Below are 19,523 nucleotides of genomic sequence, written 5' to 3'. Positions count from 1 at the left end.
ACGTGATCCACGGACTCCACAAGACTGCAAAAAGGGCAGATATCTTGGGAGTCCGTGAACCGACACAACCTACGATTATAGGGAACTGCTGCGTGCAACACCTCTACCCCAGGTATCCAATGGAAAGCAGGAGGACACCTCCGTAGAGGGCCCCCCAATGGGGACCTCCGCCGTTGGGCGGCAACAAGGTACGCCAGGGTGTGTCCGGGTGATGGGCGAGGGCGAGGAAGTGAAGGGTGTGCAGCAGCAGTCCGTACAGGAAACTCCTCCATGCTGTACTAAAGGACACGGAGGGCATTTCTGCGAGGCGGCTCACTGCGGGGCACCGGCACCCAAGGGAGGGTTCGGGGCTTGGGGCCAATGTGGAATTCCGCCCGAACAGGGGAACACTCAGACCGAAGACCACCGCGCACCTGGGCCATCTCGAGACCCAATATAACGTCGGGGCCGAGGAAGACCATCCTAAGGCATGAAAATAGTTTGCACAGCCTGGACATGGGTCTTAATCATTTGTACATAATGTTCACTATTATCAATAAACTTCCAAGAATGTCTCCCTGCTTCTTGTTCAGATCAGCAGTGTTTGTGTCACTCAAATTGAAACCTTTCTGTACAAGGTAAAGGCAGGTTCTCAGTCCAGGGCCTCTTTCCTGTGCTTTGTGCACCCTTCAGACCAAAGCGATGGTCTGGCCTCTCATTCCCTGGACACGTTACTGATGCCTGCATCTTGACGGTGCTCGTCATTGCTGCCAGAATGTGATGGACACTCCATCTTTCTCTCAGCATCTTTAAGGTGGGGCTAGCCCCCATCTCTTCAGCATCTGTGACAAGTGACGCTGTGCTCCGGAAGGGGTCAGGTGCTAAAGGCAGACAAAGAGCCTTTTAAAGTTTCATGGTTATCTCTCCATGATATGGCCCTAATTGCAGAGCACAAGCGAGCTGCCCTCAGCCAGACAGGGGTCAGAGATGCTCAAAGGCTATGGAAAGATCTATGGAGTGCCCTCACTGCATGTCATCATAGTCCTCCTGCAATCAAGTGACGATTAGGGCCTCCACTGCATCTCCATGATAGGAGCATTATCACAGAGTGTATGTGCGCTGCCATAAGCTAGACTGGAGTCAAACGTTCATAGATGCAATGTGAGGATCTAAGGTGTCTCCTCACTGCATGTCATCATCATCCGCTCCAAGTCTAGCAGCTATGTGAGCCTCCCGAGCGCACCTGCCTTGTCTGGCCAGCACGAGGGCCTCATCTCTGTTTTCGTTGCTTTTGAGGACTGCATCACCTTCATCCCCGTCCTTCTCATCGGGGGAGACCTCCAATTCCTTCATCTCTTCCTCAGCCAGCTTCTCTCCCCGTTGCAGCGCCAGGTTGTAAAAGGCGCAGCAGATGACAACGATTTGTGACACCCTCTGTGGACTATATTTCAGGACTCCACCAGACCGGTCTAGGCACTGGAACCTCATTTACAGCATCCTGAAGGTCTGCTCCACCAAGTTGTGAGTTGTAGCATTAGCCTCGTTATACCTTCGCTCTGCTTCAGTCTGAGGCTGCCGCATGGGTGTCATCAGCCATGTCTTCTGCGGGTAGCATTTGTCCCCGAGGAGCCATCCCTGTAGCTTCTGTGGACCCTGGAAGATGTCAGGGATCTGTGACCGACTGAGAATGTGGTAGTCGTGGACACTCCCTGGGGTCAGGTTGGGAGAGGGTAGGAGGGAGTATGAGGTGAGGAAGATGTAAGAGAGTTTGGAGAGGGGAAGATGTCTCAGGGGAGGAGGGAGTTCAGAGGGGGGAAGATGTCCAGGGGAAGTAGGGTGTGAGGGTGGAGGAGAGATTAAGGGTGGAGGAGGGAGTAAGGGTGGAGGAGGGAGTAAGGGGGAGTGTCCAGGTGAACATGCAAGGGAGGGGTCTGTGGAGTCAATGACTGCCTACGGGTGAGCGAACTGAGGGTGGACATGGTAGGAGGGAATGGTGAGTGTGAGGGCAGAGGAAGCCGGTACGGTGGGGGAGTGAGGGTGTATCTGTAACGGTAGAAGGGACGGTGAAGGTGTTTGGTGGGGATGTGTGGGACGGGCACAGGTGTTGCATGGGAGTGCAATCTGTGGGTGGCATAGATGCAGGTCGGGTCAGATGGACAACTGACAGAGAAACTCAGCAGACATCACTGAAAATTCTCAGGACACTAAGATGAGTGTGGTGGATGAAGGCTCCCCGTGCATGGGAGAATGCTTGCTCCAAAAGGCCCTACCACACATATACTTCCCCCTCCAGAATCACTCATGATCCAGCTGCATACAGCTGAACTGCTAGTTGTGAGGGGATGCAGTGGGAGGATTCGCAAAGCCTGTCAATGAGGCTAAAAGACAACATTACACATTTTTTCAGTGAAAGTGAATATGTTTTCAGATTATAAAGTGACAAAATGTATTCACCTGTGCAATCACGTGATCAGAATTTCTTAACTTTTCTAGGCCTAGCACCTCTTCTGGGTGCTACGCTGACATCTGCAGCAGAGGTGGAGACTGCCTGTGCAATGGTTAGCCCTGCTGCCTCTGGTAACTTCGGTGTGCGTCCTCTGGCGAGCCGAGGCCTTGGGGGCCCTGGCTTTCTTTGGCTGTCCTCCTGTGGGCCAGCTGCACCCTTTGCAGTGACAGGGGATGAGGTTGAGGCAGTCAGATGCACATGGGACTCAGAGGGAGTGAACAGCCTCTGAGATTCCTGAGTGGATGACCCAAGGTTGTCCAACTGCCACTCCTCCCTTCGGGCACCCGAGGGCCCCGGCCTGACTCCTTGAGTGGAAGGAGTACCTGGAGGAGCATTGAGATGCCCCATTTCCCTCTCGCGTTGCCACTGCAGGAACTCACCCATGGCTACCATGATGGACTATGCGCATCTCAGCATTCTGCTGGACCAGGGTCTTCATGACATCTGCCATCCTTCCCACGGAGGCCTCCGTACATGCACATGTAGGCACCACTTCATCAGAGAGCAGTTGGACACATTCCTCCCACTCACGTGCCACTCTGTTGAGGGCTTCCAACAGCTCTGCATGATATTCCCTGTCTTCTGCTGAATCTCCACAATGAGTTGGAAGACAGAGGTTTGTCATCTGACTCAGGCCTCACAGATGCCTCTTCACCAACAGTCCCCGGTTGCTGGGGAGCTTGGCTGAACCCGCCTCCTCCTGCTGCAGACACATCACCAGATTGTGAACCTGAGTCTTCTCTAGATTTAGGTCCAACTGGGGTCCATCTCTCTGTGCTGGTGGAGGGTGTGGGTAAGTGCTGTGACAGGTCTTCCAGGCTGCTCTTCAATGGAGGTGAGGATGTGGATGTAGCTGAGGGACTGGCTGGCTGAGGGCATCAGTCGCTTGACAGAGCTCCTTGTGAACCAAAGTAGGGATAATTAGCGCATGGCAGCAGAACCAAAAGCAGGAGAGAGAGCACTCACAGTTATGTTGAGGGATGATGTGGTGCGGGAACCTCACCTGGTTGTTCCACGCTGACCTCACCATCGCTGTAGGCATGGTCCACTTACTCACCAATCAGCACAATTGCACGCTCATTGAGTCATAGATGTTTACAGCACAGAAAAAGGCCCTTCGGCCCATCATGTCTGCACCGGTCAAACAAGTACCCAACCATTCTACTCCCATTTTCCAGCACTAGGCCCATAGCCTTGTATGCCATGGCATCGCAAGTGCACATCCAAATACTTCTTAAATATTATTGAGGGCTTCTGCCTCTACCACTCTTTCAGACAGTGAGTTCCAGATTCCCACCACCATCTGGGTAAAAAAATTCTTCCTCACATCCCCTCTGCCCCTTACCTTAAATCTATGCCCCCTGGTTATTGATCCCTCCACCAAGGGGAAAAATTCCTTCCTGTCTATGCCCCTCATTGTTTTATACACCTCAATCATGTTCCCCCTCAATCTCCTCTGCTCCACGGAAAATAACCCCAGTCTATCCAATCTCTCCTCATAACTAAAACTCTCCAGCCCAGGCAACATCCTCTGCACTCTCTCTAGTGCAATCACATCCTTCCTATAATGTGGATTCCAGAACTACATGCAATACTCTAGCGTGGCCTATCCAGTGTTTTATACAGTTCCAGCATAACCTCCCTGCTCTTATTCTATGCCTCGGCTAAAAAAGGCGAGTAACCCATATACCTTATCTACCTGTCCCGCTACCTTAAGGGACTGGTGGACATGCACACCAAGGTCCCTCTGATCCTCAGTACTTCCCAGGGTCCTACCATTCATTGTGTATTCCTGTGCTTTGTTTGTCCTGCCCAAGTGCATCACCTCACACTTATCTGGATTAAATTCTATTTGCCATTGATCAGCCCATCTGACCAACCCGTCTATAATCTCCTGTAATCTAAGACTATCCTCCTCCCTATTTACCACCCCACCAAATTTCGTGTCATCCACGAACTTACTAATCAATCCTCTTATATTCAAGTTTAAATCGTTTATATATACCCAAAACAGCAAGGGACCCAATACTGATCCCTGTGGAACCCCTCTGCACACAGGCATCCAGTCACAAAAACACCCCTCGACCATCACTCTCTGCTTCCTGTCATTCAGCCAATTCTGGATCCAATTTGCCAAATTGCCTTGGATCCCATGGGCTCTTACCTTCATTATCACGCTCCTCAAAGTGAGTGAGGGTCCTAATGTGGGCCACTCCATCCCATGTCTCGGACCTCTCCCTGCTGTTGTGAGCCAGCTTCTCCTGCATGAAAACAGATGGAGAGAGTGTAAAGCAGGACACGTGACACTGCAAGGAATATTTGTGTGGTGAGCGGGGCCATGGATGGGATGAGGACGGGAGCTCCAGAGGATATAAGCTTGATGGAAATGTGAGGGTGTGTGTGACAGTTAGTGGTGTTTCTCTTGTGGTGTGAGATCCCTCTGGACATGCGATGACTTTGTGAGTATGTGAGTTGGGAGTGATGAGAAGAGTGACTTATCCTGGTGGAACGGATAAGAGCATTCATCCTCTTCTTTCACTGGATGGCTGGCTTCCTCTGTGCTCCAGTGGTGCTGATCACCACTGTCACCACCTCCCAGGCTGGATTGGTGATTCTGGTGGACGTCCTGCAGCCAGAGCAGGAGTAGAGGACATCGCGGCGACCTTCCACTGCAACCAACAAGCACCCCAGGAAGGGGGTCACTGAATTTGGGGTTACTGTCTTCTTTGCTTTTGAGGTGATCTTTCACCTGGAGCAGTCCTGGTCCATAGACATGAAGTTGGCTACGCTCTGGTATGCTTTAAATATGGCGCCTGGAGCGAAGAAGCCAAAGTCACGTGTGGCGGGCAAATCCAAGCATGCCCTCCATTGACCCTGAGTGTTTCCCATCAATAAATATTAATGAGGCGGGCGCACCAGGTAGGGGACAATACGGAGTGAAAACTCGCCATTGGAACTGGTGGGTAAAACATCTTTTTCACGCCTGCTTCTGCACTTGGTGAAAATTTGGGATGATTCCGCCCTTTGTCTACTTTAATCAAAATGTTATTGATTCCTAACTGAATCTTACTAAAAACTTGGGGGTCTGATCAAGGATCATAACCCTATTTCCAGTTTTCTATATATATTTGCAGATATTGAATGACTGAATGAGGAAAGGTGATGGATTATTTATTGTAACTAGAAACCTCTTTGGTCTTAGAAAGAAATGTCAACTTCACAATGTTCCATATGGATACACTCTTCTTCTCTTTCCAAGCCAAAATACCTTGGAGCTGCTTTTTTGCTGAAGTTTCTAGTTACTATTTGTATTATTTACTGTAATGTTTCAGTGCTTCTGTTGGTTCCTTGGATTTTTTAAAATTCATTTATGGGATATGGGCATTGCTGGCTAGGTCAGCATTTATTGCCCATCCCTAATTGTCCTTGAGAAGGCGGTGGTGAGTTGCCTTCTTGAACCGCTGCAGTCCCTGTTGCTTGGATACACCCACAGTGCTGTTGGGGAGGGAGTTTCAGGATTTTGATCCAGCGACAATGAAGGAGTAGCGATATATTTCCATATCAGGATGGTGAGTGGCTTGGAGGAGAATTTCCAGGTGGTGGTGTTCCCATGTATCTGCTGCCATTGTCCTTCTAGATGGTAACAGTCGTGGGTTTGGAAGGAGCTGTTGAAGGAGCCTTGGTGAGTTTCTGCATTGCATCCTGTAGATGGTATACCCTGCTGCCACTGTGAGTTGGTGCTAGAGGGCGTGAATGTTTGTGGAAGGGGTGCCAATCAAGCAGGCTACTTTGGTCTGGATGGTGTCGAACTTCTTGAGTGTTGTTGAAGCTGTACTCATCCAGGCAAGCGGGGAGTATTCCATCACACTCCTGACTTGTGCCTTGTAGATGGTGGACAGGCTTTGGGGAGTCAGGTGGTGAGTTACTTGCTAGGATTCCTAGCCTCTGACCTGCCCTTGTAGCCACAGTATTTATATGGCTAGTCCTGTTCAGTTTCTGGTCAATGGTAACCCCCAGGATCTTGATAGTGGGGGATTCAGCGATGGTAATGCCATTGAATGTCAAGGATTTAATCAATTCCTCCTCAAGGCAACAAATAAAGGCTTGCTTAAGATTGAGGCTATCTTGCAACAGGATCAATGAAGATCACTAGCTCACTGAGGGCACAATATTTGTTAAGGATACTTTAGTAAATAATTATTCCAAGTAGGATATGGTTATTCTATTTCAATGTGGATTTGACTGTCAAAGAATGAACAAGAATGCTTACATTCTGCAATTAATTTTCTGTTATAGTCAAGCTATTATTTCCAAATATAGGTAATAATCATTTATTGCAAGATTTACTTATTAGCAAAATCGTTTTATTCATGAATTTGTTACTTGTATGTTAAGGATTTTTTTCCAACTTTTTTCAATTGAAATTGCTTCCACAGTACAATAGTTACCAACATAAAATACTTTTTAAGCATAAAATTCCTTTTGCAATAATGCCAGATCTCACCCTCTAGTGCACTCCAGAACCAAACCTATTGAAGCATGCAATGTCATGGAGAAGGCACTTAGTATTGCATGGGGCCAGTGGGGCTTCCAACATCTTCCCGTATCTTAAGCTCCTGCTACCCACAAACTGCTGGAAAAGCTGTATCTTTGCCCAGTCTGGGATGTGGACTAGGCTCCTGATGAACAAAAGTGGACTCCACCAGGGCACATCCTTGCCAGTGGCATCCATGTGTGCCTCTCAGGAGCCCAGTCTGCCTCTTTTCCTGATATATATGACTTTCAACTGTAGACTCAGTCCCTGTGAGGCCAGGACACTGCAATTCTTGATGAATCTCTAGTCCCACATCTTATGTAGATGGCTTTGTATGGTGGGCAGAGGCTCTATCCCCTACTAGGCAATTCCAGAAACTAGGCCCCATATTAGAATCTGATGTATCCAAGTCCCACCAAAGTTTGTGGTCATTCTAGTAGGCTCCCACCAAATTTATGGACGAGGAATTTCAGCCTCCTTGTCTATTTTCTTATTTTGACATGTTCATATTTTAAATTTTGGTATTGTGTTTTCTTTAGGTTTTGAATATGGTTATTCAAAAGATATTTTGATTCATAACCTCGCAACTTCTATTTTAAAGGGAGCGGCAGCTTATGTGATTACTCAAGAAAAAATGAACACCATGATTTGGAATCCAAAAACTGGAGAGTGTTATGACCAGTATGATGCTTTTTGTTCTGTGCAAAGTGCTGATTGCTTAATCAATAATGAAAATGTGAGTAACCTTGGGCATAAAAGCAGACTTATCTCAACTAAAACTGTACATGCCAATCACATTTTTAGAATTACTTGTCTTAAGCTAAACTTCAAGGCTTGAAATTTGATTGGATTTGAAAATGGACAGAGGCTGGAGTACACACTTATGGCCTGAATTTTACTGATCAGGTGGGTGATCTGATCTCAGAGGTAGGGTTGGGGTTGGGTGGCAGGTCTTCCTCGAAGTTTTATGAGGAAGAGTTCATTGAGGGCCAGCAGACAGGGAAGCTGGTCAATTAAGAGCAGTGGGCAGATTATAGTGCTGGCTGCTCAATGTGAGGTGCTATTTTTAAAGGCACATGTACGGCATTCAGGCAGGCTGCAATCACATGCTTCAAAGTAAAGGGTTTATTTCAATGGAGGCATCAGAGGAATGGCTTCAACAAAAGGCAGAGTACTCCACGATTCAGTGACATCTCCCTGGAGGTGCTCCTGCAGGTAATAAGGAGAAGGAAAGCTGGAGGCAGTGATAGTGGGCAGCTGAGCGGTGATTGTAAGAACCTAGATCTGGTGCAGAAAAAGATTTAGTGACCTGGTGGGGTCTGGAAAGGTGAGTGGTATTTGGAATTGCAAACAGAAGCCTAGCATGGATTAAAAAGTGCCCATGACATGTGAAGCCATGTGATAGACCCATGTATAGAGCATCACCAGGCACCAACGTTCAAATTGAGGAACCAAATTCACGCAAACTCAAACCATATGTTCAGTGATGGATGAACACTGTGTTTACACGGCTGAATGACAATGTCACCGTGTCATCTCAACAGTGCCTCAGAGTGATGAGCACAGATAGACCATGAGGCAGGAGTGACAAACACATGTTTGTGCTTGCAGGAGAAGCAGCTCAAAATGCCAGGAAGTGTCAAAACACGGAAGGTGACACTGATGGACGAGGGGCCGTGCACACTAATGGGTCACAGCAGGATAGCCTGTTGTTTTGAAGCATGTGTGGAAGCAATGGAGAGAGTAAAGTGATGGTTGTGGCCATTATTCCCTCAACAATGAAATATATGAATATTTATCGAAGTTTCCAGAGGCAGTGCAATTCCATGTGCAAATGATGGATGAGTCCATCCATTCCATCAGTGGTGCTGTTTCTCTAGCATGTGAGCTAGAGCCATCCTCCTTTGAAAGAGTGCCGACCCTCCTGGAGAGACATATGGAGGATAGTACCAATTGGGTGCAAGGGGTATGCACAGACCTCCATAGCATGGCCTTATCCATGTGATTTATGGAGCAATGGGTGGGTGAGATGGACCAGCCAGGCAGCTCCCCATGGCCAGGAACTGAACCACTCCAGGAAACCCTGATAATGCATGTGGGGCCTGAAAGAGCTTAGTAGGGGCATGCTGAAAGCAATGGGGGCTCCTGTCAAATACTTTGATCTCTGAAGATGGATCCTCAGCCCCTTTGACAGTGACACCAAAGCTGCATGCTGGTCTGATGATTAAGCTGGCCGTTGTACAGATGCAGGTGGCACCAGTAGAGGTCAGGCACCCAGCTGACACAATCCATGGCCATCTCATGCATCACAGCAAGATAAGCAGCAGACTGCCCCCACATCAAGTCCAGGCACAGGAGAGTACATTGCAGAAGTTACTTAAAACGAGCGCATGATGGAAGGTGTTGCCAACAATGCTATCAATTGGCACTTACTCAGCAATAACCTGCTCACTGATGCTCAGTTTTGGTTCTGCCAGGGCCACTCAGCTTCTCACCTCATTAATCCATATTTGGACCAAAGCTGTAAAGAGCTGAACTCAAGAAGTGATGAGACTGTGACTGCCCTTGACATCAACGCAATATTTGCTCGAGTGTGGCATCAAGGAGCACTAGCAAAACTGAAGTCAATTGGAATCAGTGGGAAAAGTTTCCACTGGTTGGAGTCATACCTAGCACAAAGGAAGATGGTTATGGTTAGGAGATGAATCATCTCAGTCCCAGGACATCGCTGCAGGAGTTCCTCAGGGTAGTGTCCTAGGCTCAACCATCTTCAGCTGCTTCATCAATGACCTTTCCTCCATCCTAAGGTCTGAAGTGGGGATGTTCGTTGATGATTGCACAACGTTCAGCACTATTCATGAATCCTCAGGCACTGAAGCAGTCCGTGCCGATATGCAGCAAGACCTGGACAATATTTAGGATTGGTTCAATAAGAGGCAAGTAACATTCAAACCACACGATGCCAGGCAATGACTATCTCCATCAAGAGAGAATCCAACCATCTCCCCTTGACATTCAATGGCATTACCATTGTCGAAATCCCCACTAACACCCTGGGAGTTACCATTGAGCAAAAACTGAACTGGACCAGCCATATAAATACTGTGTCTACAAAAGCAGGTCAGAGGCTAGGAACTTTGTGGAGAGTAACTCATCTCTTGACTCCCCAAAGTCTGTCCACTCTCTACAAGGCAGAAGTCAGGAGTATGATGGAATATTCTCCATTTTCCTGGATGAATCAGCTCCAACAACAATCAAGAAGCTTGACACCATCCAGAACATAGCAGCCTGCTTGATTGGCTCCCCATCCACCACCTTTAACATTCACTCTCTCCACCACCACACAGTTGAAGCTGTGTGTGCCATCTACAAAATGCACTGCAGCAACTCACCAAAACTCCTCCAACAGCTCCTTCCAAACCTGCAACCTCTACAACCTAGAAAGACAAAGGCAGCAAATGCATGGGAACGCTACCACTTGCAAATTCCCCTCCAAGCCACACACCATCATGATTTGGAACTATATCACTGTTTCTTAACTGTTCCTGGAACTCCCTTCCGAACAGCACGGTAGGTACATGTTGGACATATACAATGGCTGCCCATGGCTATTAGAGCCACAATCAGCAGGCCATTGGCATTTTGAAGATGAGGTTTAGATGCCTTGATACTTCTGGGAGAACCTTACAAAAGCACTCTCATGGGAATCCCATATCATTGTGGTCTTCTGCATATTACATAACTTGATGCATTTGGGGGAATATGTTACTACATGGACTGCAGCGGTTCAAGAAGGCAGCACACCACCACCTTCTCAAGGGTAATAAATACTGGCCTAGCTAGTGATACACATATCCTATGAAAGAATACAAAAAAAAGTAAGAAAAATGCATGAACTAGCACTTTCTCTGGGTGATATTTGTTAATTCAGGAGCCTTAATATCTTGCAAGAGTTAAAGGTCTTTACATGCATTGCATAACGCCTCGTGTATTTATTTTTGTGCGCCAATGGGCTGTGTTGACAGAAGGCCTTGGCATATAGTGTGGATTCATACAGAGAGATTCTAAGTGCCTCTTAAGAAAGCTGCATTCTCACCTCTGGGTGAGAACTTCTTGGTTCAGTGGCCCCTTCCATGACCTCCTGTGAGGTTCTGCTGACCAAAATGAGTCTCTCTGCTGTACATATCACCGAGAGGAGAGTTGGGCCACATAGTGCCATCTTCATTGGCTAGCACCTGTTGAGGTGCCTCATACTCATCTTCCTTTCCTGGGGACTCTACTTGCTCAGTATCTTCCTCTGGTTCCAGTGTGTTACTCCCCCCAGTGCGTCAAGCTGTGTAATATGCAGATCACAATGATATGGGATTCCCATGAGGGTGCTTTTGCAAAGTTCTCCCAGGAGTATCGAAGCATCTAAACCTCATCTTCAAAATACCAATGGCCTGTCAATTGTGGCTCTAGTAGTCACGGGCAGCCATTGTATATGTCCTCTGTCTATATGTTGGGGTTGCTTCAAAAGGACAGAAGCCATAGGATACTCTGTGTCCCCAGAATCCAGCCACAGATGACCTGAAAGGCTGAGGAAATAGGGAGTGTCTTAGGTTGTAGAAGTCATGGCAACTTCTCAGAAACTTCCTGCACACCTACATGATCTGCTTATGGTTGTCATGGATGACTTGAACATTCAGAGAGTGGAACCCCTGTTCAAAGACAACTTGCTGCCTTGAGGGAGACTTAATGGCCACATGATTACAGTCAATGATCCCCTGCACCTGAGAAAATCTCACCATGGCCCCAAAGCTAGCTTTTCTCTCAGCCTGTCTGGCCACAACTGCTGTGAAAATAATATATTGGCTAGCCCGAAGGTACATGACACCCGTGACCTCCTTTATGCGGAAGACCCCCTGACTGAGAGATGACACATAGATATACTCTAAATCAGTTCTAAGATGAAAACATGACTCAAGTGTCTCACAAATAATACAACTGTGTATGCATACATAGAGCAAACAATTAACAAACTTAGATCAGTTTACGCTTTGTGAAAAAAAAGGGCCAAACCTTCCAGTCTCCAGATTGTTGGGGACCAAACAAATGAGCGACAGAAGATGTATGTCAGGACACTGTGGAAGTCCTGCGCGCAGACCTACATGGAAATTACCCTGGAAGTTTAAACTTATGATGGGCAATTCCCCTACTCTCTGGGACCCTCCGCAAATGTCTCAGAATCTCGGAGATCTTGGACATTTCCACAGTACTTAGCTGCTTAGTAAGCCAAGAAATGTTAGACATTAAAACCTAGTCTAACACATGGGTAACTCCACAAGTGACCCTCACTCCCCCAGCACTGATTCGATTACACTTCCCGACTACGTGACAACCCCCTACCACTGACCTGATTGCGCCTCCCGACAACCCCCACTGCTGACCTGATTGCAACTCCTGACCACCTTACAACCCCCCACCGCCAACCTGATTGCGCCTCCCGAAGTGCCAATCAACCCAACTACCTCCTGACCCGACTACCCTCCTGACCACCTGACCCAACCTCTCATCTATCCCTCTGCACTGACCTGACAAAACCACCCAACCCAATCACCCTGACCTGACTACTCACCTACCACCTCACCTACCTACCCAGTTCACCCATCTACCCACCTACTACCTCACCCACCTACCCATCCTACCAACCTATCCACCTACCCGTACACCTATTCATCCGCTCACCCATTCATTTATGCATTCACTAACATTCAAAGACTGAACCTTTAAACTTACCCTATGGAAGCTAGAGGCCATAAAATGGGATGTGTGTCCTCTCTTCCCCCAACTTTACTCCGCTCCAATGGACTGTGCATTTCTGTGAAAGCTCTGATCAGAAGACCCTGGAAAAATTGCACAGCAGCATCAAATCAGGGGAATTTGAACTCAGAGTTGTAACTGCTCAGAAGATTTGAGGCAATGTTGATTAAGATGTTTAAAATACTTCCAGCACTAAAACTACAAAAGGTTAAACAGCTTTGAGCTCTATATGCAGAACAGTAGATGATACTGACAATAAAAACCATTATACATACTTTTTAAAGACATGCTTACAAACAAAAGAAATGCTCTAACTTGTTAAACATTCACACCAACCTATGAGCGACAGAAGATGTATGTCAGGACGCTGTGGAAGTCCTGCGCATGGACCTACATGGAAATTGCCCTGGAAGTTTAAACTTATGATGGGCAATTCCCCTACTCCCTGGGACCCTCCGCAAATGTCTCAGAATCTTGGATACCTTGGACAGTTCCACAGTACTTGGCTGGTTAGTAACCCAAGAAATGTTAGACATTTGTTAACAGTGTTAATGCTGCTGGGGAAAGACTGTATACCATCCTAAATCTAACAGATGAGCAAAGAAAAAAGATGCCAGGGATTTTGAAACCCTTGAATGCACATTTTGAACCCTGAATGAATGTTACATATGGACAATATGTATTCAACATTAAGAGTTCAGAGTAAAAATGAGACCATTGAACAATATGTGATGACAGTAATGTAGCTAGCAGAGTTATGTGAATTTGGACAGCTAAAAGATGATCTGATTAAAGATAGATGGGTCCTAGGTATGAGAGACCCCTCAGTGACAGCAAGTCTACTGAAAGATGAAAAACTGATGCTAAAGAAAACGATTGACGTGAGTGAAAATGTGGAAGTTGTGAAACGTCAGCTAGAGCCTATGTATGGCAGAGCACATCAGGAGATACGTTATGCTGAGAGACAATCCAGAAGCACTCACAGACAAAGGGCAGGATGCAAATGCTGTGGAAGACAGCATGCACAGGAGAAGAAGAATTGCCCAACATGGGGAAAGCAATGTTTTAACTGTAAGAAGCAAAATCATTTCTCCCACAAGTGTTTGGCCAGAAAAAGGCAAAACAAGCTGATACAGATGACCACTGCAGAGGTATCAGCAGAGGAGTCTGATAAAGAACTATGCATGATACAACAGGTTGGTTCCATCAAGTCTAGGAGACATAGGTAACAGTTACAATGATGACCCCAGAAGGAGAGTATCAAGCAAATAGGAAATGTCAGATAGACATGGGTGCATCATGCAATATCATGACCCTCACAGACCTGTGCGAAGTAGCTTAACATGGCAAACGGAACATTAAGCCCTCAAAAGTAAGATTGAGGTTATATGATGGCACGGTACTCATATAGAGAGGACATATGAGTCTGACAACCCAATACAATGGTAAGGAGGAAGATCTGGAGGTCCAGATCACAAATGGGATGCAACAACCACTCATTTCAGCTGAAGCAAGTCTAAAGCTTAGACTCGAAACCATAAACATACCAGTGACTTAATGGGTCACAACACACAAAACCATTGACAGCAGAACAGATCTGGGGGAGTACAAAGATGTGTTTACATGGTTGGGATGCCTACAAGGTGAATATCATCTAGAAGTAGATAAGCGTAAGATCATTTCTGCATCTGCTGAGAAGAGTTCCAGCTGCCCTCAAATCAAGCCTAAAAGACAAGATTGAAGAGCTGGAAAAGAGGGAGTAATCAAAAAAGTGACAACTCCTTCAGACTGGATTAGTAGTATGGTAGCAGTGAAACAACCTGGAAAGCTGTGAGTAAATAAAGCCCTGAAGAGATCTCACCACCCCATGCCATCCATTGGAGGAATTTTACTTCAACTTGCCAAGGCAAAGATATTCGCTACCATATATGCAAAGGATGGCTACTGGCAAGTGAAGCTGGATGAGAGCAGCAGCTTTCTGGATGCCATTCGGGAGACATAGATGGTTGCGAATATCTTTTGGCATTTCATGGCTCCAGAAGAATATCAACACAGACAACACAAGGTAGTCAGTGATCTTCCTGGAGTGGAAGCCATAGTGGATGGTCTCCTAGTCTATGAACGTGGAGACACAATGGAAGAAGCCATAGCTGACCATGATCAGAATTTAATATGACTACTGGAGAAAGCTCGCCAGATGAATCTGAAGCTGAACAAGAAAAAATTGCAACTGAAGATGCCCAAACATAGGTCATGTATTGATGGTAAAAGTTCTTTGCCTGATCCTGACAATGTGAGAGCTGTAGCAGTGATGCAGTGACCGACAGACATGAAAGTAGTGCAACGATTTGTTGGATTTATGAACTATCTAGCAAAATTTTTTGCCTAATTTGTCAGCACAGTATGAACCATTATGCAAGCTCACGGCCAAGGAGTACTATGATGTCAATGAGGAAGTCACCTTGCAGTGTGTGACACCAGCGAGACAGGTCTGGTGAGCAACACTGATGCAGCAGGGCAACCGGTCGCATTTGCATCCAGGGCAATAATGCAAATGGAAGGATGCTACACTCAGATTGAGAAAGAATGCCCAACTATTGCTTTTGCCTGTGAGCATTTTCATCAGTACCTGTAACAGTGGGTCCGACCAGAAGCACCTTCAGAGCATTTTTTGCAAACCAGTACTATCTGCTCCAAAGCAACTGCAAAGTATGTTACTATGCTTACAAAAATATCATCTGGACATACGAGCAAGGAAAACAGATGTACATTGCAGACATGCTGTCGAGAGCAGCACTCTCCATGAAGAAAGTTGAGGATGCTACAACAGAATGTGACATCTTCCAGATTCAACGTGAAACAGCAGCTAGACATGATCTTGAAGCCATCAACCAAGCAGAGACAATGAATCTGACAAACAAGCGCCTTGCTCAAAACAAGCAAATTACCCAAAAAGATGCAACTTTACAAACTCTACAGGAAGTGGTGATGAAAGGATGGCCTAAGAGCATTAAAGACACACCTATGGCCATATTGGGCATACCAAGTTCAACTGACAGCCCGAGATGGCATCGTGTACAAAGGAAATTGAGTCATTATCCCTAAGGAGATGAGAGGAGAGATGTTGAAGCACATACATGCAAGCCATCAAGGAATTGAACTGACTCTGAGAAAGGCAAAAGATGTGCTCTACTATCCAAACATGAGCAATGAAATTAAAGACCATATTGGCTAGTACGGTGCGTGTAACTAGTACCAAGCTAAACAAGCTAGAGAGCCGTTGATGGCACATGATATCCTGGACAGACCATGGATAAAGCTTGGAGTAGACCTTCTCACTTTGGCAGGAACTGATTATCTTGTCACTGTAGACTACTATTCTGACATTCTGACTACTGGGAGTTAGACCAGTTGATTTCAATGCCAACAAGAGAAATAGTAGAATGCCTGAAAGCACACTTCAGTTGGTACAGCATTCCAGGCATTGTGATGAGTGACAATGGCCCTCAGTTCACAAGTGAAAAATTCAGCCGATTCAAAAGGATTAGGAAATTCAGCACTACACATCATCTCCACACTATCCCTAAGTGAATGGAAAGGCTGAGGTGACAGTAAAAGTCGCCAAAGGACTGGTCAAGAAATTGAGCAAATCTAGCACTGATGTTTACAAGGCGATCCTTGAGTAGAGAAACACACCTACTGAAGGAATGGAAAGTAGTCCTGTCCAGAGACTGATCTCACACCACACGCAAAACCACTCTTCCAATAGCAAATTAGCTACTGAAACCAGAAGTAGTAGCAGGCTGTAGTGAAAACAAAAAGGTGAAACGACCGATAGCCAAATTCCAGTTTGACAAGACTGCCAAGCCACTGCCAGTGCTGAGCAGTCAGGGTGCAAACCTTCAATGCTCTCAACAGGAGTCAGTCCAATTGTTAACTTAGCGCATGCGTGGAGAAATTGTCACCTTGATTATATGTAGTGGAAGTGAATGACCAAATATACTGGTGCAACCATGGGCATATCCGAACAACTAGCAAAGCTGTTCCTTACAGCAATCGGGCAGTCAGGAAGAAGAGATCTCATCAGCTATACTGAGTACGTTACTACCATAAATCCCAGAGGTCCATGAGTCTCCAATAACAGCAATGTAACAACAACAGTCACCAAGGCAACAAGTGCCATGGGAACAGCACATCATCCAGACAAACAACCAATGTCAATGCACACATGTTCCATTAAGCAACCTGCACAGTTTAAAGACTCTGTACACAATGTATGTGCAGAGACTGAACAGTAGGCCAAACAGTTGTCAGTGCATGAAAACACTGGATATATAGTGGGTAACTTGGGCAACTCAAAGTTACACAGGATCGTGCATGCAAATCTGTCTTTTGTTCACTGGGGAATAAAGGGGATGTTTGTACCTTTTTTTAAATTTGAAAAAGGGGATGTTTGGGTTTTGGAAATTTGCCAAACCTATACTTTATCTGTTCTAGCCTTTCATATCCAGATCACAGTAGCTTCAGCTTTGCATATTATGTACCTAGTCCTTGGGGCGTCTTAACAATTAATCTAAATTCAACACATATAGTCATACCGACCAACTCCAGTTACCTCGACTACAGCTCTTCACACCTTGCTTCCTGTAAGGACTCCATCCCATTCTCTCAGTTCCTTTGCCTCTGTCACATCTGTTCTGATGATGCCACTTTCCAAAACAATTCTTCTGACATGTCTTCCTTCTTCCTTAACCAAGGTTTTCCACCCACGGTGGTTGACAGGGCCCATCTCTCACGCATCCACCCTCACACCTTCCTCTCACTTCCAGAACCATGATAGAGTCCCCCTTGTCCTCACTTATCACCCCACCAGCCTCCGCATTCAAAGGATCATCCTCCGCCATTTCCACTAACTCCAGCATGATGCCACCAACAAATGCATCTTCCCTTCACCACCCCCACCGTCGTCATTCTGTAGGAACCGTTCCCTCTGGGACACCCTGGTCCACTCCTCCATCACCCCCTATACCTCAACCCCCTCCCACGGCACCTGCCCATGCTACCGCAGAAGGTGCAACACCTGCCCCTTTACTTCCCACCTCCTCACCGTCCAAGAACCCAAACACTCCTTTCAAGTGAAGCAGCACTTCACTTGCACTTCCCTCAATTTAGTCTACTGCATTCACTGCTCCCAATGCAGTCTCCTCTACATTGGAGAGACCAAATGCAGACTGAGTGACCGCTTTGCAGAACACCTTCAGTCTGTCTGTAAGCATGACCCAGACCTCCCTGTCACTTGCCATTTCAACACATCAACCTGCTCTCATGCCCACATGTCCGTCCTTGGCCTGCTGCAATGTTCCAGTGAAGCTCAACGCAAACTGGAGGAACGGCACCTCATCTTCTGACTAGGCACTTTACAGCCTTCCGGACTTAACATTGAGCTCAACAACTTCAGAACTCTCTCCTCCATCCCCGCCCCCTTTCCGATCCCCCTTTTTTCTAATAATTTATATATTTTTAAAACATATTTTTCTTTCCCACCTATTTCTATTATTATTTTAAAATGTAGTTCCATCCATTGTTTTATCTCTACCTTTTAGCCTATTTTGATTCCTTCCCCTTTCCCCACCCCGACTACGGCCATCTGTCATTTGCTCATCCTGCTTTCTACCCTTAATGTCACCATTAGCACATCCTTTAGCTAATATCACCATCGTCAACACCCCTTTGTCCTTTTGTCTATGACATCTTTGGCAAACTCTTCTTTGCCTCCACTGGCCCTCTATCCAGCTCTACCTGTCCCACCCCCCTTAAACAGCTTATATTTCACCTCGTTTCTATTTTTCTTTAGTTCTGTTGAAGAGTCATATGGACTCGAAACGTTAGCTGTCTTCCTCCCCACAGATGCTGTCAGAGATTTTACAGCTATTTTTGTTTTTGTTACATATAGTCATAGTGGAAGTTTGCAAATATGATAGCAACCATAAATCAACTATGTACTGATTACTTAAATCTGTATACTTAGTTGTAAAGTAACTTGAAGTAGTTCCCAAACTGTAGCATTCTAATTAAATATTGCAACGAAATATAGCATCAATGATTTTTGGAGTATAACGTTACCCCAGTTCAATGATGAAAAAGATAGATAATCTTTCTTTAGAAATTTGACAGAGACAAGATAAAATTTATTAGAAACTAATTCAAACACAAAAATTATGTAGGTGCTGGAAGTCTTAAATAAAAACAGAAAATGCTAGAAATGCTCAGCAGGTTTGGCAGCATCTGTCGAGAGAGAAACAGAGTTAGCAGAGAATAGATAACAGAGCACCTGGTCATGACCTGAAATTTGTATTCTCTCTTTACAAATATTGATGTTGTCCGACCTGCTGAGTATTTCCAGCATGTTCTGTTTTTATTATATAAAGCTTATTGGCAAAGTTTTAATTCTTGCATAAAATATTTTAATTAATGTATAATAATAATGTATTTTAAAAATTATATAATGACTTTTGAAATATGTTACAGATCTGGGTTAATATTCAAATGAACAGTCTTCCTATGAGTTTAAGTTTTGACGTCACAAAGGAATATAATTGGCGACCATTCTTCATTAAGAGTTCCCAGCATCATGTACTATCTTCTGTGCAGGTATGCACAAACCAAAATTTTGTTATTTTCATAGATCTTGAAATAACATTT

The 19,523-nt window shown here is 45.8% G+C and overlaps 1 protein-coding gene across 1 annotated transcript in view; it reads left to right on the top strand.

Moving 5' to 3' along the window:
* Positions 1 to 19,523, top strand: part of LOC121289681 (protein CC2D2B-like) — a 365,202-nt gene that overhangs the window by 288,840 nt on the left and 56,839 nt on the right. The window contains exons 39-40 of the mRNA XM_041209305.1: positions 7,621 to 7,755; positions 19,350 to 19,472. Coding sequence (XP_041065239.1) covers positions 7,621 to 7,755; positions 19,350 to 19,472 — 258 coding nt within the window. The remainder of the gene's footprint in view (positions 1 to 7,620; positions 7,756 to 19,349; positions 19,473 to 19,523) is intronic.

This window comes from Carcharodon carcharias, chromosome 17 (genome assembly GCF_017639515.1).
Source record: "Carcharodon carcharias isolate sCarCar2 chromosome 17, sCarCar2.pri, whole genome shotgun sequence".
Classification (NCBI taxonomy): Eukaryota; Metazoa; Chordata; class Chondrichthyes; order Lamniformes; family Lamnidae; genus Carcharodon; species Carcharodon carcharias.
This window is presented reverse-complemented; position numbering and strand designations above follow the sequence as displayed.